At 37.1% G+C, this 23,545-nt stretch overlaps 1 protein-coding gene across 3 annotated transcripts in view; it reads right to left on the bottom strand.

Annotated features, from left to right (window-relative positions):
- Upf2 (UPF2 regulator of nonsense mediated mRNA decay) overlaps positions 1–23,545 on the bottom strand; it is a 103,920-nt gene that overhangs the window by 33,296 nt on the left and 47,079 nt on the right. For all 3 annotated transcript variants that reach the window (XM_028764867.1, XM_028764865.1, XM_028764866.1), the window contains exons 9-13: positions 19,763–19,871; positions 12,865–12,978; positions 8,806–8,922; positions 4,301–4,486; positions 710–913 (exon numbers count right to left, since the gene is read on the bottom strand). In XM_028764867.1, the coding sequence (XP_028620700.1) occupies positions 710–913; positions 4,301–4,486; positions 8,806–8,922; positions 12,865–12,978; positions 19,763–19,871 (730 nt within the window). The remainder of the gene's footprint in view (positions 1–709; positions 914–4,300; positions 4,487–8,805; positions 8,923–12,864; positions 12,979–19,762; positions 19,872–23,545) is intronic.

The following is a 23,545-nucleotide window of genomic DNA, read 5'->3' as shown; positions in this document are numbered from 1 at the left end:
CTTTCTAAGAAATGGTTATCTTTAAAATGCCTTAATAAAAAGAACATGTTAGATATTAAGTTGAATATTAAGCTATCATTAAATGAGCTTTTTCTAAATAGTTACAATGTAAGTCTTCCTATCAGCCCACCTAAGCTATTTTCTTTGTAACCTATAAATCAAGAAACATTAAGTAGCTAGCTGTATAACATTTATATTAAAAGGAAAGTACTTAAAGACAAATCCTATAATTACCAAATATTTATAATTAATAAGCTTATAGTTTCCTGTAAGATAAGTCTCAATAATAACCTAGAAATAATAACAATTTAATATAATCTGACAAACTTAAAACAGCTTCAGAAAAAGAATAAAAAAAACATACTAATGATTGTTTGAGGTTGTAGCAGAAAATTTAATATATAAGTTTACTCATAAGTAGCTCCCAAGAAGCTGCGAATGATTTAATATAAGAAAGGAAGAGGTTTCTGTTGTTGGTGCTTTTTAAGACAGAGTTTCTCTATAACCTTGGCTGTTCTGGAACTCCCTCTGTAGACCAGGCTGGCCTTAAATTTACAGAGATCTGCTTGCCTCTGCCTCCTTACTGCTGGGATTAAAGGTGTTTCCCACTACTGCCCAGCTCAAATTAATATTTTTCAACAGTAGGATTTGAAGACTTTTATGTTCTCCATAAACTCTAATGGGTGTAACTATAAAGGAAATCTGTTACCTCCATTCCCAATCGAATATCTTCGAGTACTCCATCCACAACGTGGATCCCAACATCCTCCTGGTAGAGCACTAGCCCTGCTAGGAGGTTGGCCACACAGTGAATACTATTGTATTTCACATTCCAGATGTTTATCATACAACAAATAACATAGTCTTTCACTTCTTGGTCCTGCCAGGGCAACTTTCGCATCTGTCTCAAAACCTACATGAAAAAAATGTTGTTTAAATAATTAAGATAAGCATGTATAATAATCTAGGAATCTAGTCCTATTATTGTGCAGAGACATAGAAATTTTAAAATCTGAAACACTTTAGTAGACTTTTATTGATTTTCTTACATTAATTAAATGAGATTTATTAATTATGAAAATTTATTATTATTCTTTAGACCTTCCATAATTTCTACAGTATTTCCCAAAAATGTCCTACAGTATTTGGGTCTTAAAGAGTCAAATGAGAGCTGATGAGATGGTTCAGTAGGTAATTACATAGCACATACACACATAAAAAATATACAGAGTGTAATAAAAAATAAACAGTACATAATCAAAGACTAAGCTCACTGAATGAAAAAAGCCATGGTTTGCCAAAATTAGTATATTATGATTTGATATAAATAATCTCACTTAAAGTCTATTTCTAACAAATAAACCCACATTCAATGAAACAGAATAGTCGGCTGAGAAACAAACTGCACAATTAGAGTCACTTAATCTTTGACAAAAACAACCAGTGGAAAACAAAACCAAACAAGACAGTCTTGCCAGCAAGTCGTACTAGAAAACTGGCTATCCACAAGCGAAAAAAATGAAACTAGATCTATTCCTCTCCCTTCAGAAAAATCAATTCAAATGGATCAGACCTTAATGAAAGACCTGAAACTCTGAAAGTGCCAGAGGACAACAGAAGAAACATGTCAGCACAGGAAAGGCCTCTTCAAAGGACTTAAAAAATAATTCCGAAAATTAACAAAGGAGTTGGTAAGAAATTGAAAGGCTTCTGCACAGGGGAAAAAAAAAAATCACCAGAGTGAAGAGATATAGAGAATGGAAATGAATTATTATTACTGTTTAGTTAAATACTGGCAATAAATATGTAAAAAGGTGTCCAAAATCCTAAGCCATTGAAGAAAGGCAAGAATCCATGTCACCACAATCATAATGGCTATCAACAAGAAAACGAACGCCAACCAATTCTGATACAATGTAGGAAGAGCCAGTGGTGGTGGCATACCTCTTTAATCACAACACTCAGGAGGCAGAAGCAGGTGGATCTGTGGATTCAAGGCCAGCTTGGCCTGGAGAGTGAGTTCCAGGTCAGTCAGGGCTATATGTGTATATAGAGAGATTCTGTCTCCAAAAACAGGGGTCTGGGGGGAAGAAGAGAAAGAACAGGAAGAGAGGAGGAGGAAGAAGAGGAGGAAGAGGAGAAAGAAGAGAACCTGGCATCACAACTGGTAAGAATATTAACTAGTATAGCTACTATGAAAGTCAGTGTGGATATTCTTTAAGAAAGCTAATAATACAACTGTCATACCATATGACAAACCATACCACTCTGGGTATTCTAACTCACTGTACCATAGATAGCTGAACATCCATGTTTACTGGTACGTTTTTAAAAAATAGTTAAGCTATGGGAATCAATAAAGATGCCCACCAACAAAGGATGAATAAGAAATCATGGTGCACAATGGAATATTACTCAGCTGTAAAGAAAAATGAAATTATGAGACTTGTAGGAAAATAGAGCTACATATCATTATGTTAAGCAAGATAAGTCATGCTCAGATATGTATCACATGTTCTCTCTCATATGGGCTCTAAATTTAAATTTATGGGTGTGTGTATGTGTGTATTTGTAAGATACAAAGTACAGAGAAAGCGTGGGGACAAAGAAATACAATGAAGGGGAAAGGTGGACTAAAGAGGATAAAGGAACCCATGTGCTATGACAGCAGAGGGAGGACAGGCAGAGTGCAGAGGGCAACAAGACGAGGGTATCAGAGAGGGCAGGGGTAGGGAAAGTGTAATGACACATTATATATGAGAAAGTGACACCCACTATTTGGTAACTTAAAAAAGATTAAAAATCGAGTTGGGAGTGTTTGATACCCCCAAAATCCACATAAAAAGCCAGGCATGACTACACACTTCTGTAATTCCAATGCTGGAGAGGTGGAACAGGAAGCTCCCTGAAGTTTGCTGGCAAGTGAGGACAGCTGAATTTGTGAGTTCTATGTTAAGCAAGAGAAAAACACCTGCATGACACTAACCTTTAGGCCTTTATAAATACATGTACATGCACACACACAAACCTGTATATATGCACATGCATACACACAAATGTTCTAAGTCACTTAAGAGGGAGGACAACCTCAGTTTCCTTGTGTGTAAAATGGGAAATAGTAAGTACTTAAGACTTATTTCCTACTTCACAGTTAGGATCAAACAAGCTAAACTATGTGCAGTGCTTACTGCAGTGACTGGTAAAACAAAAGCGCTCCGTATTTCAGCTTACTATTTCACACTTCCATAGAAGCACGATAATCAGCAGAGCCTGCCCTGAGAACAGACTCGTTCTACTTCTGTTATGAAGGAAAACAGATATTACCGGCACACTGTGAAATTGTCCTTTCCTGTGTCCTGCTTTCTAGAGCCATCTTTCAAGCACTAAGCCTGCTCTCCCTTAGCACTCTCACTGGATCCGCCATCACTACAGCGCTTTCAGTGCTTTCCAAACTTTTACTCCTTCCTAAAACTGCTTTAAACCATCCTGAAGACAACATTCCTTTTCACAGGTACACTGTCATTCCTTGTCATCTTCTACCACAAACAGAAAGGAGCACTGTACTCTTGCTACAGAAACCTGTAAAGCCAACAAGGAAACATTCTGTCTACTGTCTTAAAGGTGAAATTGTTAACAAGGTAACCAGAATAACTAAGATAAGTCAGTGGTTTTTAGCCTTTTCTGAAAAATTATCCCGTTGTGATCCTTTCCAGAAGAATAGAAATAGATATCCAAAATTATAAATTTCAGAGGAATCATGAACCTGTTCTCTGTCTAGCATGCATAAGGCCCAGGCTATTCCCAACACCCCTGCTAACACCAAAAACAAAACCACAAAAAGAGTAACAATAAGAAAGATAAAAATAAGTTTTAAATATGTATAGCATTACAATTAAAATGAGAAGTGAAACATTATAATGATGAAAAGTTATAAAAAATACAAAATACACATCTCTAAGATTCTGTAGCATCCATCCCATGAATGTCTTCTTAGGATGATTTGAACAATATCATTCCTTTTTTTTTTTTTTTTTTGGTTTTTTGGTTTTTCGAGACAGGGTTTCTCTGTGTAGCCCTGGCTGTCCTGGAACTCACTCTGTAGACCAGGCTGGCCTCGAACTCAGAAATCCGCCTGCCTCTGCCTCCCAAGTGCTGGGATTAAAGGCGTGCGCCACCACCTCCCGGCGAACAATATCATTCCTAATGTATGCAGATCTACCCCTATCTGTCGTGGAATGCAGGAGGGCAGCACCATCACAAACCTCAGAGTAACCACTACTAGATCTGATTCAGATTTTACCTTCTCCGTGGTGACCTTAGAGAGATCCTTGTACAAAAGTTTGCGGACATACTCCTGAAGAGGAGGACGTTTCTTTCTCACTGTCTTTTCAGCTGGTGGTGGGTTGCAGTAATAATATGCATTCTCTACCATTGTAACATATCGTGCATCAAGATGCATTGCTTGTTTCTTTCTCATCATTTGCTCCTAAAAGAAAATGTTTAGATTAACCAAAACATTCGACAATGTATGCAGAAAAAACACTTACCTACTCTGGAAAGCAATAGCATAGAAGCCGAGGCACAGTAAGCTCTAAGACCTTGGGAGCTAACAGTTCCCTGTCTGTAAAGACAGGCCTGATTCAATGGTATAATACTGGATGGCATCAACTCTAAGAAGGAATTATCACTTTCACACAGAACAGCTCAAGTCAGAGTTCTACCTTTATTTGATTCTTATTCCTTAATTTTACTTACACATTTGAGCCTTGTGCTCCTTAAGGGTAAGAGAGGCTGGAATAGTTATAAATCAAGTCACATTTGTAGTAGTACTTTTTGAATACTTTATGGGGTATGACTTAAGGCCATTAGTCATAAACTGGCACATTCTAAAAATTGTAGTACCACAATAGTTAACATCCTAAGAAGTTAAATGATCCCCTCTGCCCCAGCTTTTCTTTTTAGTCTTGAATCTTACCACTGAAAACAGAAGCTAAGCTAGAGAATTCTAGAATGAGTGCATTTTGGCTTCATTTGATGGGCATCACATGAATAATTTCTGCTAAGAAATCACACAAATCCATGCGTCTTCATTTCAAATCTCACCAGTAAATTACTCAGCCTCAAACTATGCTATAAAATAAGATACATAAATGTCACGACCAAGATGTGTATAGTGGGATTGATTGCATAATCTCCATAACTAAGTCCCTTAGTGTCTCATTGCTGTGAAGAGACACCATGATCAAGGCAACTTTATAAGGGACAATATTTAATGGAACGGCTTACAGGTTCAGAGGTTCAGTGCACTATTATAAAAGTGGGAGCATGGCAGTGTCTAGGCTTGTTCTGAAGGCAAATAAGAGAAGACCGGCTACCAGGCAGCTAGGAGGAGGAGGGTCTCAAAGCTCACTCACACAGTGACACACTTCCTCCAACAAGGCCATACCACCTAATAATGCCTCTCCTGGGCCAAGCATATTCAAACCACCATTCACTACTCCTTAGTCCCCATAGGCTTATTAAACACATGAGTCTACCGGAACCTCACCTAGCCATAGTATAATGAAAAATACATTTAGTCCAACTTCAAAAGTCTCCATAGTCTATAACAGCCTCAACAATGTTAACATCCAAAGTTAAAAGTCTCTTTTGAGATTCATCCAGTCACTTAACTGTAATCCCCTATACAATCAAACTCAAAATACAGATCATGTATCTCCAATATCACAGGACATATATTACTATTCCAAATGCCACAGTGAGGAAATACTGGACCAAAGCAAAACCAAAAACTGGGCAAACTCCAAACTGTACATCTCTGTGTCTGATATAAAAGCTTTATCTTCACATTTCCAAATCCTTTCATATTTGTTGACAGGAACAAAATTCTTCCTTTTGGGCTGCTTCCATTTCCCGTTAGCAGCTTTCCTCAGCAGGCAGCCCTCAGCCCTGACATCTCTAACATCTTAAGGTTTCCAAGGTAATTTCAACTTTATAGCTTCTTGTTCTATTGTCTGGGATCCACACATGATCTTCTGGAATCCTTCAAAGGGCTTGGGTAACTTCTTCAGCTCTTTCCTCTGTAGCGATCTAGGCTCTGGTTGACTCCACTTCACTGCTGCTGTTGTTCTTGGTGATCATGTTGTAACATTGGAATCTAATTTGCTGGAGTCTTCTGCTACAACTAAGCTTCACTACTAGCCTCTTTTCATGATGTCAAGCCTCACATTCTTTGCATGACCCTTTCAGTCCTGGGCCATCAACTGCAACTGAGGTGGCACCTTCACCAATGGCCTTCCATGGCCTCGCACTTCCAAGCCTCAGCTGCCCTCCATGACATCCTCATGCCTTCAAGATCAGTATCACCTGGGTAATTCTTACACAATTACCAAGTACAGCTGCAGCATGAGGTACAAACTTGGCTATCCCTGGTACGTGGCTTCTTTGTGCTCTCAGAAAACAATTCCTGGAAGATTTGACCTCAGTGATGCTGGTCTCTTCTTTATCACCACTATTTTCTTAGTTCCAGCTAACCAGCATCAATTGTGCCAGCAGTCCCTTCTATTCTTGACTCTAAAGCCAGAGCCATATGGCCAGAGCTGCCTGAGTTCTGTTGCTTGGTAGGGATGAAACATGACCCCCTTGTTCTATTACATTATCGCCAGCTTTTGATTTTCCAACTCCTTCTCTGCCTAAGCTTGGCTGTCCTGGAACTTGCTCTGTAGATTGACCTTGAACTTAGAGATCTGCATGGATTTCTCCTGAATGCTGGGATTAAAGACGTGTACTAATACACCTGAATTTACTCTGTACCAGGCTGGCCTTGAACTCAGAGACTTGCCTGCCCCTTTTTCCTGAGTTTAAAAGCATGTATTATCATGCTTTTCATGGCCACTATTCCTTAAGATCCAGATCAAAAACCTGTGTCCTCCATTTCTGGATTGTAGTTCATTCCAGATTAAAAATCCAAATGAAAACAATAATCAGGTAATAAAACCTATCATGGCATAACTATTATCTTGTTCAACTGCAAAAGCATAAACAATAAGTTTAGCTGGGTAGGATCTTGACCCAAAGTCACCACTCCCTTAATCTGTTTATCTCCTTGAACACAGGATTCAGCTCCATTCCATTTCCTGGTGTCCCTTTATTATTAGAATCATACATTCTGTATTTTTCCTTTCTAAGCTTGCTCCTTTTCATCAAAACACTCTTCATGAGAGTGAATTTTAGTAACCACACAACAGAATCTATAATCTATATCAAGCTGTTTTGATAAAAATTTTCCTTTGCTAATGCAATTAGTCTAAATCTTTTCATCTTAGCCTCAGCAGACTCTTCAGACAAAAGTAAAAAGCAACCACATTTGTCACTAAAATATTACAAGAATGGGCCCTAGGACACATAATAAAATTCTTCTCTGAAGCCACTAGAGCCAGGCCTCCACAGATCAAATCACCCTCAGCACCAATGTCTTCCATATTCCTAGTAGGATGGCCCCACTAAACCTCACTTAAAGAATTCTACTGCTTTTCAAATCCAAAGTCCCAAATCCATTCATCCAAACAAAAGCATGGTCAGGCCTATCAGAGCAATAACCAATTCCTGGTACCAACTTCTGGCTTAGGATTTCATTGCTTTGAAGAGACACCATAACCACAGCAACTTCTGTAAGGGACAGCATTTAATTGGGGCTGGCTTAAAGGTTAAGAGGTTCAGTCAATTATCATCACGACAGGAGCATGGCAGCATCTAGGCAGTCATGGTAATGGAAGAGTGAAGAGTTCTATATCTTGTTCCAAAGTCAAACAAGAAAAGACTGGCTTTCAGGCAGCTAGGAGAGTCTCAAAGTCCACACCTATAGTGACACACTTCCTCCAGTAAGGCCATACCTCTTAATAGTGCCACTCCCTGGGCCAAGCATATTCAAACCATCATACTAAATATTCTCTAAATAACTGGAGAAGGGGATGTGTAATAACAATACTGACACAATGATAGATAGTGCCTAGAGGTTCCTAAAGCAGAGCTCTAACTTGGTAACTCCTCCTGTACACGCTCTCTGTCTTTACACCAAAGTCTGCAAGCAGGTGCTTAGATATCAATAAACATAACAATGCTTAATAAACTTGACGGCCATTTCAAAAACATAATCAGCTAAACATGTCTTCTAAGTTAAAATTTTAAGATCATATTTTATGATTTTTTTCAATAATCTTTCAAATCTATTTTAAAATTATGTGGATATGGATTTGCACATATGCACATATATGTATGGCTATAAAGGTTGGAAGAAGATATCGGATCTCCCACAGCTGGAGTTACAGGAGGCTGTGACTCAGTTAAATATGTACCACTACACCATCTTTCCAGCCCTACTTTACAACTTTTTATTATAAAATTTCATTTTATAATTTTTAGATTATACTTTATCTTTTTAATTTAAAAAATGTATTATTAGCATGTGCATGCAAAATTTGTATGTGTGTGCATGTCACAGTACATGTGTGTGGGCCAGGGGACAACTTTATGGACCTTTCCACCTTTGTGTGACTTCTTGGAATCAAGCTCAGGTTGTCAGGCTTGCAAAAGTTAACTGGAGTGTCAGCTCAATAGTTCTTCTTTGAACTAACTGGCAACAAGGTGGCACTCCAGTATGGCTGTTCATTTGTGCAGGATGTTCTAGGTTAGGCAGAAATGCTTGTAGTCAGATGGTAGAGGAAGACAACCAACATCCATTAATACTTTTAATCCTTGAAGTAAATCAAGACCCTCAACTTTTTACCAAGATCCACAAGTCCTTACCAAAAGCACACTGGTCCTCAGGTGTGATTCTGGAGATCTGAAAAGAAATCGTCCACAAGTCTCCAGTAGAGTACATGCCATTTCAATATGATGATGAGAAAAGTCTGACAGAAGCATCTGAAATAATAAGAAGGATGAAAAAAACAATAAAGAATGCATCATTTCTAAGAGAGAAAGAAAACAATACATGCGTTTGTGTGTAAAACTTGTATACAAAGACGAAATATAAAGTTGACTTTAGAAAGTTTTACTGCGGAACATTTTTTTGTTCACTATCAAATTTTCGCTAGAAAAAAAAACCCCTTGAATATATTTATAATCTTTCCTTTTAGAAAAAGAAACTGATATGAAAGTTTTCTGTATTAATTTTTAGATATTATTTATTTTAATAATGTATGTGTATAGTTTATGTGTGTGCATGTATGTGAATGAATGTGAATTTAATTTACTTTAAATGTAAATGGACTCAACTCATCAACACAAAAAATATAGACTAGCTTATTAGATAAAACAAAAACAAGATCTAACTACTTGTTGTCTGTAAAAAACACATCTCACTAACAAAGATGCAGACTAAGTTAAAGGATGGAAATCAATGTATAAACCAAAGAAAAGCTAAAAACAAGCTGGCATAGCTATTCTTATATCTCATCGTAATTTCCTTTTTGTTGCTATAATAAAACAATCTGACCACATTTGGGAAAGCAAAGAGTTTATTTTAGTTTTCAGATTGCAGTCCAACACTGAGGGAAATCAGGGAAAAAACTCAAGCAGGATCTTGAGGAAAAGGCCATGGAAGAAGGATACTGCTTGCTAGCTTGCTCATGGGCTCATGTTTAACTAGCTTTCTATATAGTCCAGGACTGCTTGCCCAGGGTACAGTGTTGTCCACTGGATAGGTCCTGCTGTATCAATTACGAGTCAAGACTATCCCCTAAAGACATGCCTGTAGACCAAAGTGATCTGGGCAATCACTTAATTGAGACTTCTTTCTCAGGTGACTCTAGATTATGTCAAGATAACAATTAAACTAAAGTAGATTTACTTTAAAATAAAGTAGATTTCAAACCAAAAGTCACAAAGAGATAAAGTAGGCAACTACATAATAACGAAGTGAACAATTCACAAAAAAACCATAACGGGCTGTGAGATAGGGAGGTAGATAGCTCAACATGTAAAGTACTTGCAATGAAGTACAGAGTTCAGATCCCTAGCACCAATGTAAAAGCTGAGTGGATATGGTAGCTACCCGTACTCTAGTGCTCAAGAGACTGAGATAATCAATTCCCCAGGAAACCTGGCTAGCTAGAATAGCAAAATCAGTGAGTGCTAGTTTAAAGTGAGAGACCCTGTCTCAACATACAAAGTAGAGATAAACAGAGGAAGACACCTGGCATCAACTCTGACACACACACACACACACACACACACAGACACAGACACACATACACGACCACACATAAATATACATGTAACAACAACAAAAACCAGAGCTAAGGAGATGGCTTAGTAGTTAAGAGCATTAGCTGTTCTTGCAGAGGACCGACCTGAATTTGACTCCCAGCACCCATACAGTAGCTCACAGAAGATCTAATGCCCTATTCTGACCTCCACAGAGACCAGGCACACACATGGTGGAGACATACATACAGGCAAAACATTCATACAATTAAAAAAAATAAATAAAGGTATGAAAAAACAATAATTGATAAATATGCACTGAATGTTGGGAGTTCCTAATTTCATAATAGAAACACTAATGGGTAAAGAGATGACATAGTTCCTAATACTATGGTGGGTGATTTCCAACTCTATTCCAATTCTATTCAGGCAAACGAATATCAACAAGGATATTTAAGAGTTAAGTTAGAAGTCAGGCATGGTGGCACCACACAGTAGGTGTGCCTAGGACAGTAAGAGCTACCCAGAGAAACCCTATATTGAAAATCCAGAGTTAAAACCATCACTAAAACAGATGGCAATCTAAGCGACAAAGTCTTAAAGAATATAAGTAATTTTGTATCTTATCAGACCATAATGAAATACTATTATACATCAAATAGGCAGCTATGTTCTACATAGCGAGCTCCAGGACAGTAGAGACTACACAGAGAAACCCTGTGTCCAAAAACAAATTCCTAGACATATATCACGTGACAGAATAAAATTCTAGAACACAAACAACTTAAACAGGCCCTTAGCCAAGCAAGAAGGCTCAAACAATAGAGGTAACTTAACAAAGAAGCCCAGGGCAGGATGGCTTCATTGCTAAATTTTACCAAATGTTTAAAGAAGAGCCAATACCCATGCTCATGGAACTACGTTATAAACAGAAGGACAGCACCACACTCATTTTATAAAGCCAGTCTCATCTTGATACTAAAACTGGAAAAAGACACAACAACAAAAAACTGTATAGACTGATTGTCTTGATGAACACAGATATAAAAATTCCCAGCAAAAGTGCAAATCAGACCAACAAGATGGCTCTGTGGTTGGTTACTACACTTACTGAGAAAGAAATAATGGGGTAAAAAAAAAAATTCACAATAGTTTAACAATAACAAAACAATCTGGGGGCAGGAGGTAATCCAATGAAGTGACCAACTTTACAATTAAAATGTGAAACGTCAAAGAAAGAACTGAAGATGACCCCGGGAGACGGAGATAAGCTCACATACTCACAGATGGCAGAGTCAATACTGGGAAAGCTGTTGTACCATGAGGAGCAGGGAGACAGCTCAACTGCTAAGAACACTTGGTCTTCATGTGGGACTCCTAACAGTGGAGGAGCAGGGGCTGTCTGAGTCTATTGCCTGCCTTTGCATCCCTTTCCCCTAACTGGGCTGTCTTGTCTAGCCTCAATAGAAGTGCTTAGTCCTATTGCAACTTGATATGCCAAAGCTGGTTGGTTGATATCCCTGGGTAGCCTCCCCTTTCCATAGGAGAAAGGGAAGAGGGTGGATGCGGGGAAGGGGTAAGAGGGAGAGTCTGGGAGGAGAGGAAGGGGAAATTGTGATCTGGATGTAAAGTAGGTAGGTAAGTAAGTAAGTTAAGTACATAAGTAAGTAAAGAATACTTGTTGCTCTTCCAGAGGACCCAGGTTCAATTTCTGACATCCATACAGTGGTTTACAACTATCACTGATAGAACTCTAGTTCCAGGGGATTTGATACCCACTTCTGATTCCTAAGGAACCAGGTACACAAATAGTGCACAGATACACATACAAGGCAAAACATTCATATATAATACAAAATGGATAAATTAAAAAATGATTATATAATTGAAACCAATTTAAGGATAAAATGCAATTTCCAACAAAATCCCAATGATATTCTTCATGGAATTAAAAAAAAATCTTAAAATCATATGGTGGCACAAAACACCTTAAACAATCAAAGACAGAGAGAAGTAGAGGAGTAGAGGCCAGCCATGAGCACGTGGAGAGGGGCGGGGAAGGGATGAGAGGACAGACGGGGCAGGAAGGCAAGAGCAAGAGAGGCACAAGAGCAGGAGATTATTTTGGTGACAAATATAATGTTAATTATGTAAAGGTTTGGTAAACTGTTCATCAAACTCTAACAGTCCGCACTGCTGCTGCCTGTTTATTACTGTGGTTATTTCTTTCTTTATTTTTAAGCTTGTCAGATACACAACACTTTCTTGTTAAAATGACCTCTCCATAAAGGAGGGCAATTCTGCCAACATGCTTTCTGCCTCACAGATTTTGAAACCAGTTTGATGAAACCAGTTTGATGACTAGTATTTTCTCTGTCTTCTTATTTTAGCCTATTTTGTCTGCATCTCTAAGGAACACAAAATTAATTAACCAAGTATTGTGCTTATATGGCTTTTACTTGACATATTTTGTCCCTTTAATTAATTACGGATATTCCTGCATTTGTATCTTCCATCTCACCATTTGTTTTCTATTTTGCTAATGTATTTAATAATATTCCTTTTCACAAATTTGATTTAATCAAATATTTAATCATTTTGTCTACAACTTATAAATAAAACTTAAAACTTCTCTATTAAGAACCATGCAGCAATTACCTTTAAACAATGCAGTGTATCATTTTTGGTGAACATCTTAAACTTGGTTAGTTCTCCAATGAAACGAACAGTTTTATTCTTTGTCTCAATGTTGATCTGGTCCTTTTTTCGAACCTAGAAATTAAAAGACATTGCTTAGATAGTTAACACTTTAAAAACCTGTAATTAGAACTACTTTAATATGTTTTAAATTTACCTCAAATATTTCAAATAAATTGGGTAAGATTTCTTGTCTTCAAATTATTTTAAGGAAACATTGGCACACTAGTTCTAGGAAGTGCTCTGCAAAACTCTCCATGATCAAGTCATTTGAGGAATCAAAACATTTTTGTCAGGCTTGAATAGGCTCTCAAAGTAACCTGCTTAATATGAATCAATATTTCTCAAATGTGTTTAATAATCTATGCCTTTTTAACATATTAACCACTATCAGTTAACAGAGCATCAGATTAGTATTTTAAGAACACACTTTAGGAAATGCTGCTTTAAAAAATATAAATGCTAAAAGCTCATTTAAATGAAAAATATTTTCAGATGTTGCTCTCTATTATCAACTGTATTACACATTTAATAGAATTAACTACAATGAAACATGCAATATATTCATTGTTGTTTTTATTATCAGAAATGATCATGTGTCAAAGTTCAAATCTTTTGCAAGTTTAAGTTCTACATTGGTGTATATACTTTAAAAAATCAATTATAGCAAAATTCCATTAAAAAGTATAACAGTATAAGACAGACACACTGATATAAATGTAATTAGATTTAACTGTAGGATTATATTTTCATAAGAAATGCAGAATACAGTCTAGAAATCTATTATGTAAACAATGATCATGAGACGGTAGCATCTCCAACTAATTCAGTGTTCTTTTCAGAATATTACCTACTTATTTTGTCCATATTATAACATTCAGGAAAGGAAACGACAGCTGTTACTCTTCTAGTGCAGTAGGAGAAGGGAGAGAGAAAGGGAGAGAGGGAGCAAGATCCCAGAAGTGTCAAATGACTTGACTATGGTGAAAACCAAGATTCACATTTCCCAACTATTAACTCAAATGTACTTCCAATAATAATATGACGGAATTCCAAGATAACAAATAAAGTCTAATCTCAGAAGAAGCCATACACTTCATGATCATTATTTTACTGAACCAGACAGCTAAGCACTCAATGGAATTGGTTGATTTTCAGGCATCTACTTTGATTTGTTTGTTTGATTGATTGGTGATTGAGAAAGTGTCTTACAATGTAGCCCAGGCTGACCTGTAGCTTTCTTCATAGACCAAGTAGTTTTAAACTTGCACCAATCCTCCTGTCTCTGCCTCCCTGCATGGGAGGATTCAAGCTGTGTGACACCACACCCAGACTCTTTAGTTATTATTTTAAAATAAAACATGCTTATTAAGACCCCAGAGCAAACTAGGGGGCCATTATTACTAAATCTATCCTTAAGTATCAACAAAAGTATATTACACAAACACAAAATCACAAACATACCAGAAAACTTTACCCATATTATTTACAGGTAAACAATCTCTTTGTGATTGGAGACAAATAGAAATTACAGCCAGAGCAAAACAAGTACATGCTCTATCTCTGCACTCCCACCAGGCCCTACTAGCTGCTTTGAAATGTTACCTACTATAGTTAACTTACTGTACTGTGGGACATCAAGAGTTATTCTTGCACCCAACTGCACTCTAAATACCTTTTAGATCTTATTCTCTCTGCATTTCTCCCTACCTTCACCCTTCCCAGATTCTGGTAATCACTTTTAAAAAAGAGATTTATTTTTATGTGCATGTGCAACTGCCTGCAAGTATATATGTGTGTCTGGTGCTTGTGAAGGCCGGAAAAGCACGTTGGATCCTTGGAACTGGAGTTACAGATGGTTATAAGTCACCATGTGGGTGTTGGCAACCAAACTCAAGACCTTTGCAAAAGCCAGTACTCTTAACCACAGAGCCATCTCTCCAGCCCTAGTAATCACTATTTTACTCCCCATTTTTATGAGATCTACTTTTTTCTATTTTTTTCTTCCCTTTAAAACTATGAGTCTTTTAAAATGAAGATCTATTATATTATCTCCGTTCCTGATGTTCAGAAGAGAAGCTGAAAACATCTTCAAAGACTGTCCCCGGGGGAGAGGACCCCACTCAGTTATCCTAACTCCTCACTTGCAGTTTTTCACTATCATTTCAAAACTTATAATCAAACAAGATACGCAAAACTATACTTGATTTTAGCCAAAAGGCTGAGAAGTATTACTTCTGCAAAACTAAATACAGATGAACAATATGCATTTGTTTAGTGATTACTACTGTAAGATTTTACTTACATTACCAATTATCCTTAACAAAAAATGCTGATTCCAACTCAATATTTAAAACTAAATTAATCATTTAGTGTGCATCACCAAATGATCTCTTCAGATTTATGTCCACACATAAATCTTTTCAACTATTTTATTCCCATCATTTACTACTCCCCTATAAGAAACTGCCTTCTAAAGGGCTAATAGATACTTGTCCAAAAAGATACCTTTCCCTCTACAATTCGTTCTTTTGACTTTATATTAACTTTATCCACTAAATAATTCAACACACTTTTCTACAAATCTATTTTATGCTAACCTTGTAATCTGTTCTGAATCTATAAAGAATATGCTTTAATGTACAGATATATGTATTCCTTCATCTGGTAGAATACTGGTCTCAGAAGAAAGTGTCCTATCCACCTACTGGGACAGGGAGTGAGGGGTGAGGACTCACACAGTTTGCCTCAGAGTTTTCATTTACTTTTTATGTTCTGTGTTGTATATAAAATGCTGTAATTGCAAATGTAAGTTTAAAATCACATACACACAATAAAACACAGACATACTGCATAAACATATTTGTATTCCATTTATTTTGACCAATTGTTTTAGTTTGGCTTTGAATGTTTCTAGAAGCTTATGTGTTGAACACTGTGACCAACTTTGGGAAGCAGGCCCTAGGTGTGAGAGGTGGATCACTGGGTGTTTATCTTCAAAAGTTATATCTGGTCCCTGTTCTCTTCTTCCTTTTCGATTCCCCATCCATTATATGGCATAAAAAAGCCTCTACTACATCTTCCAGTCATTATGATGCTCTCCCTAAACACGGAGTCAATGATTCATGATCCAAAACAACAAACAAAATACATCCTTCATCTCTTAAGTTGTTTATGTGAGGCATTTTGGTCAATTATGAAAAGCTAATACACCAATAAAGAATTTTAATTTAAAAAATGGGGAAAGACCATTTTTTAGAATGTCAATGAGGATTATTTACTTAAAAGCTGTCCTCTCCATTAAGGAAGCAGACTCTGATGTCCTTTGGAGGACAAAGAAAACTAGAAACAAAAATATTCCTCATAGTTGCACTATCTAAAGATAACATTTTATGAAAAATTATTTTTGGTGACTCTATATCACTTTGGCGCCATGATTAGCAGACCCCCTTTTAAAAAAAAAAAAAACTATTGTTGGGCTTTGAGATCATCAGTTTTTCCTACTACAGTTCATGATGTAAACAAAGCTTTTTAAATTTTTTTCTCAGAGCTGTTCAATGTATGAATGTCTCTAAAGATCTAGAAACATATTGCCAAAGTGTTTATCTAAATTCTTACCTGATTGAAGTATATAAGAATGTTGAGCCGGGCGGTGGTGGCGCACGCCTTTAATCCCAGCACTTGGGAGGCAGAGGCAGGTGGATTTCTGAGTTCGAGAGTTCGAGGCTAGCCTGGTCTACAGAGTGAGTTCCAGGACAGCCAGGGCTACACAGAGAAACCTTGTCTCGAAAAACCAAAAAAAAAAAAAAAAAGAATGTTGATTTTTCACTTCTATTAGCTTTATTGATCTGTCAAATTAGCAAATCCATTGTTTAACTAGAATTTCTTTGACTACATATAGTTTTATCAGCTTTACTTCTCAGCTGAGATTCTTAAGGGGGCAAATATGATCATATTGTGGCAATATATTTGGACCTAGATAGAAGACAGAGACAGGGAAACCTGGTTAAAGAGCTATTGTCATACTTGAGCTGTGGACTATGAAAGACAGTGGCAGTAGGCATCGTGAGAAGTGGCTAGAAGTGGCTTCAGAATGTTGTGACAGTAAGAGCTGGGAACTTCACAGAGTGAATGAGGGGACTGTGACAGCTGAACAGAAATATACTGGATTATGAGAAAAATACAGAAGTACATTCAATGAAGTAAAATATAAGGTTGTTTTTAGAAGAAAATAAAATAGAGTCTTTTGTGCAGACAATTGGTTTCTAAAAGGACAAAAAAACTATTATGCACTGGAGAGGCTCTCGCATGGCACACACATTTGGTGACTTGACATTTTTGGGAAAACAGGCATCAGTTGAAGCCATATCACTGTGTTCCCACTGAAGAATCAGGACTGAGTGAGGGTGGTAGTCCCTCACTGGATTCCCATCTGGAATCCTAGCATGTGGAAGTAGAACACAGAGGGTCAATTCACAGCCAGCCTTGACTATAAGTAAGAGTTTGAAGCTGGTCTGAATTATATGATTCCTGTCTCAACAAAAAGGTAGGGCAAAAGACTAAGGATACAAACCCAACTTAAAAAAAGATTAAAGATAATAAACATAAGTAAATTCAGGAAAACAGGTCGTATACAGGGAAGAAGTATTTGTAATGATATTTAGATTAGGTACTGTACCGCACCTGGAATATCTCATTTAATTCTAGGGACAAATACTGCTTCAAAGAGCAAAATTATTCTCCTTTATAGACCTGTTCAGCACCTCAGTAACTAAGTCCAAGTCACAATGTTAACATAGTGGAGCCAGCATGATGTCTTCTTTAAAAAAAAAAAAAATCAGCATAATCCAGTGGTTTAGAATCTATAAGGACATCAACTAATGGGTAACCATGATAATTTAGTAGTCTCTGTGAAGGGTGTTGCTGTGGAGATTTTAGGAAAAACAAATTATATCTTAAAAAATTCCAATAAAAAGGAAAAACCAAAAAAGAGGATATGGTAGCACATGCCTATAATCCCACTACAAGGTCTTTCCTCTAAATCAAAGTCATCTCCACTACACAGTGAACTAGAGGCTAGCCTGGGATACCTGGGTCCCTGTCTGAAAATAAGGAAATGAAAGATGAGTGTTGTAGAGTGTACTGTGTTAACCAGATAGACATATGTGGATTTTGTAGCTGTTTCTTTGTTTTCATTCGATATAGTTGTACATTAAACACATTTAAAGCCTAACAGAAATAACTTAGGAAAGAAGATTGAAGAATAAGGTAGGAGAGATACTGAGAGAGATGGAAAAGAATCAATCACCTCAACTAGCAGTATAAACTATGCCAATCCCTTCAACTACCACTTCAATTTTCAGGGTAAGAGAAGTGTATACATGTATAGGATGCTCTTAATTTTTAAGTTTTCACCAAAGTTACTAATCATACTTAGTCCAACACTCTGTGTTTTGCCTGGTTTGGAGTTTGGTGGGAAAGCAATGCATGTAATTAATATAGCATTCTCATAATGCTCACTGCTGTAACAGCTCCTCACTGGACAAGGGACCAATTACATACCCAAGACTATGATTTCTGCTCTATCTACTCCTGAAGTAGCAGCATTTATCAAAGTGTGTTCTTTGTGGGATACATACTCATACTCCTCTAGGACATTCACAGAGCACAATTACCCTCACAAAGTTTTATAGTAAAACAAAACTGTTAAGCTTTAATGAGCTCAGTGTTCCCCAAGTTCTCTAAATACAGAAAGCTTACCTGGCTCAATATTGCCTATGAAAATCTAAAACACACTTAAGCAAAAGATAGCCCAGGAAAATCTCAATCACAAAGATAGTAAAAATAAACACTTATTACAAGCAGTAACTAGAGATCATTCTGTCCCTCATGAGATTTTCTTGCTCTGAATTCAAAGCACCCACTCTATAATAAGTCTACAATCATACAAGTATAGAATCATAATTTATTATTTCTCTCTTGCTTTTATATTTACATTTTATTTTTGAGCTATGTTGTGAGGTTCCTGACCTCGGAAACTATCTGCTCTCTTTTGGCTGCTCGGCAATTCTGCTGACTTGTCCAGTTGAGTACATGAATGTTCACTAAACACAGCAAACAATAGTTTTACTGGTATTCCAGAAAGCTTACTCTAAAGTTTTGTAAACATTACTTCAAGTTGTTCCAAAGGCTATCAATGTCCACTGTCAGTCACTAGCAGTGTCACTGTCACCTACCATCGTGTATTTGAGGGTCTGTGATTTTACTTCCATAAGGTGACTGGGTAAGACAGACAGGAGAACTACTAACATAGGCCAGTTGTAAAACTAGAAAGGAAGGGAAGCTACCTGGTAAAGGAGCTGGTATTTACCAGAGTGTTCTTTAAAGAATTTAACGCTATCCAAGAGTCAATAAAACATAGGCAACAGCAGAATTCTCTGATGTCTTAGAATTGATGAAAGCTGTTACACTTCCAAATTTTGGAACTCGATACCTAACAGGGCACTTATGGGGCAGCATATCCACCTGTCTTCCGGGCTAATTCTCTTTCTTCTGGAATCATTAAAGGCCTGTCTCTTAATTTTGGAGAACGGTCTTTAATTTATAACAAGAAAAAGTACAAGACCTATCATGGGCAGACAAGACAGTAACAATAGCTCCCGGCCCGGCTGGAGCAGCATTATCAACTCTAAAATTTGTTAAGTACACCTACACTTTGAAATTTTAAATTTCATAAGTTCTCAACTGCTGTGTTACTATCAATTTCAAACTATGCTTGTTAACAAAATTATGCTCAAAGAATCCTCACTCAACTTATTAGAACATATAATTATTATAAAATAAATGCTTAAATACATACATGAAATCTGAAATCCCCCCTCAGCATGGAACAAAGATCCTCTGCTACATCAGACATGCAGGGATGCAATGTAGCAACCAATCTTGCATAAAATGGTAGCAAATCCAACCTGCAAAAGTTATATGTGATATGTGTAAAAAGAAAGACATACCAGAAATAATTCACTTTAAAACGTAAACTTTCTCAGATTTACTCACATAGTAAATAATTTCTTAAAAAGCTAATAATCATTCAGATATGCCAATTTATTGCTATTAAGAAGTTTCTAAAAATTCAGTAAGTTTTGTAAAAGTGGATTAATAACCTGGCATTTTCTAGTCTGTATTTCAATTAGGTATGTAATTTTGATACATGAAATACTATGTGAAAAAAATGCATTCTGACATGAATTAAAATTTTAATTATATAATTGCACAGTGACAGAATACTTACAAACCTAAAGCCAACTTAAATACTGCAAATCAGAATTCTTTCAAACTGCTTCCTTTATTTATCCAGGGGTAAGTCATTTACAAATCTCAGTTTCTGCAGTAAGAAAGTAACCAAGAACTAAGAGGTATTATGTAAGATATTAACATAATATCAAAAAGTCCAAGCAGACTTTGTTCATCTCAAACCCATCCAGACCCTCGTTCCCGGTGTCACTGTAGCCAGTGGCAGTGTGTTCCATTCATGCTGCCTCCCCCTCCACGGACAGAGCACTTTCTTTCCCATCAGTGTGGATGCAGCTCCAGAATCCTGCTGACTTAATCCAATAGTCCAGGCAACCACTGCTGACTGGAATCAACACAAACTACAACTTATTTACATTCCTATCACAGCTCCTATCTTCCACACCTCCATTAGTCATCCATTCCACACACAGGCTGAAGATGAGAAGCAGTCAGAGGAAACAAAAGCAGCTTCACTGGCAACAGCAGGGCCACCAGGGCTGAGATAGATAGTGAACACTACAAACACCAGTACAAACCATGATGGCTGGGCACACTTAGAACAAACAAATAATCCTCCAGCTCTTACCTATCCTCACATGTGTCCCTGTACTACTGACTAGGGTAGGAAAACAGGTCATTATCACTAAAGGACTACCTGTAAATTAGATTTGAATTAAAATTACTGACCCTTAGACAAAAGGGGGAGGGGTTAAAGGAAGACTGGAGATATGGGATTATGGGAAGGAAAAGTAAATTTAGAGCTAAAATCTTAAAAACTTGTTTTATCTTTAACCCCCTATAATTTCTTTAAAACATTTAAGTTTTAACATTGTTTTTAAACAAAACCTTTTCATGTATGATAGAATACCCCTTAACCTCAGAATGTCTACCATTGTAAGAAGGGAAGAGGATTGTCTGTTCTTAAGGTAGGAAAATAAGTTATAAACAAAAACACGGTATTCTAAACAAAACTTGAAGGCCAGAGAGATAGCTCAGTGAGTTAAGGTAGTTGCTGTCAAGCCAGGAGACACAAATTCAACCCATGTGAGCCACATACTGGAAGGAAAGAACCAGCTCCCCCAAACTGTTCTCTGACATTCATGCACACACTGTGGCACATTTAAATAAGTGTAATTTAAATAAAAAAACCTTAAAAATTAAAAGAAAGTAACAAGGTAGAGCTAGTCCTAATTCTAATATACATACACATATATTATTCAACCTTTGCAGGAGATGGCTACTATAGTCACCATGTCAGAAATAACAAGGCAGATATAAGATTGTGGTAGCTAGCCAATCATGTTTAAATAAATTAAAAAAAATTTTTTTTAAAGATTTGAAAGAGTTCTGAACGCAAACATTTATCATCAAATGTTAGATATTTAAACTATTTTGGAGGTTTATCTGTTCAAAGTTAAGCATGGGACCTACAAAGTGACATGATGTGAGCTGTATCACTCCCTCCTTGATCAAATTCCCATGCTAAGGTAGTCCTTAAGATTTCTTGGTGTTGCTGCTGGTATTTAAAAAAAAAAAAAAATCCTAGCCAGGTGGTGGTGGTGCATGCCTTTAATCCCAGCACTTGGGAGGCAGAGGCAGGTGGATTTCTGAGTTCGAGGCCAGCCTGGTCTACAGAGTGAGTTCCAGGACAGCCAGGACTACACAGAGAAACCCTGTCTCGAAAAACCAAAAAAAAAAAAAAAAATCCTGGAGGACTGGAGAGGTGGCCCTGTGGTTAAGAGTGCTTACCGTTCTTGCAAAGAACACAGGTTTGGTTCCCAGCACCCACACAGAGGCTCACAATCACCTATAACTCCAGTTCCAAAGGATTTAATTTCCCTCTGACTTCCAATGGCTCATATACACAAACAGTACACACACACACACACACACACATTTTGTATGTCAGATACTTAACTTTCAACAGATAAACCTTTAAAATATACTCAAGCATCTCCCTATACCTGAAATACATGCTTAAAAAAACTGGAACAAATGAACTCTTAATTTTCTTATATTAACAAGATGAATTTATACTAACCTGTACATTATAAATTCTCTCTAAAATACTAGGTCCTTTGTTTTCCACACTTACTTTTAACAGCACATGATCTTTTTCAATTAATAATCAATTGTTAGAGGTGCTAGAGATGGTTCAGTGCTTACGAGCAATGGCTGCTCTTCCAGAGGACCAGAGTTTGACTCACAATCATCTGGTTCTAGGAAATCCAATACTCATTGACTTTTGAAGGCACTAGACACATATGGTGCAAACACATACATGGTAGGCAAAAAATTACTCATACACATAGATAAATCAAAAAAAAAAAAGAACTAATTCAAATATGGAAATTTAAACTAATCATCCATTCTCCTGACTCAACAACTAAGGCCACAGAACAGAACAAGAAACTAGAAGGGCCTGGTTAAGGCCCTGCACACAGTACTTCTGCGATGACGTCAGGGCCAATGCAACAGCTCTTCTGTTCGCTCCCTGCACACTGGCATTCATCTACCTCATTGAAACTCGGCATTCCTCCTTCTTTTGAGGAGAATATACTTTCCCAACACTCATACTATATTCCTTCATTGCATCTGAGTTACTTCAATGAAACTCAATGAATATCCCAGCAAATTTGCAAATCCACCTTTCTCTCTGCCCCTCCCCCACCTCGTTTATCCTATAATCATTTTTAAAATGGAATTTAACAGTCAAGTGTGGTGGCACATGTTCATAATTCTACCTGAGAGACAAAAGCACAAAGATTGCCCATGAATCTGAAGCCAGGCTGGTCTACACAGTAAGCTCCAGGTCAGGCAAGACCACAAAGTAAAGAGTCTGTCTCAAAAACAAAAACAAGGGACTGGATGATGGCACCATGGTTAGGAGCACTGGCTGCTCTTCCAGGGGACCTGAGTTCAATTCTCAGCACCCACATGGTGGCTCACAAACATCTGTAACTCCAGTTCCAGGAGATCTGACACCTTCCTCTGGCTTTCATGGTGTATAGACATACATGCACCCACACACAAATTAAAAACAAAACAAAAAGAACCTTTAACATCATATGTAATTTACTTATTGAAGTTATTTTTAATCTTGACATCTTTCCCCCAGTGAAATGATTAGTATGGAGATAGTTTGCCAACATTCAAAGGTAGTTCTTGGAACAAAGTCAGTACTCTGTATTCATATGTGTTATATAAACAAATCTCATTCAAGTGCACTGTTAACAAGTACTCTAAGATGCATATTATCCCACCATATTAAAGTAGCACCATCCCCCTCCTTTTTTTTTTTTAAATAATAAGATTCAAACTCAGGGCCTTGTCTGTATACACCAATAGC

This window comes from Grammomys surdaster, unplaced genomic scaffold (genome assembly GCF_004785775.1).
Source record: "Grammomys surdaster isolate TR1022 unplaced genomic scaffold, NIH_TR_1.0 146, whole genome shotgun sequence".
Lineage (NCBI taxonomy): Eukaryota > Metazoa > Chordata > Mammalia > Rodentia > Muridae > Grammomys > Grammomys surdaster.
This window is presented reverse-complemented; position numbering and strand designations above follow the sequence as displayed.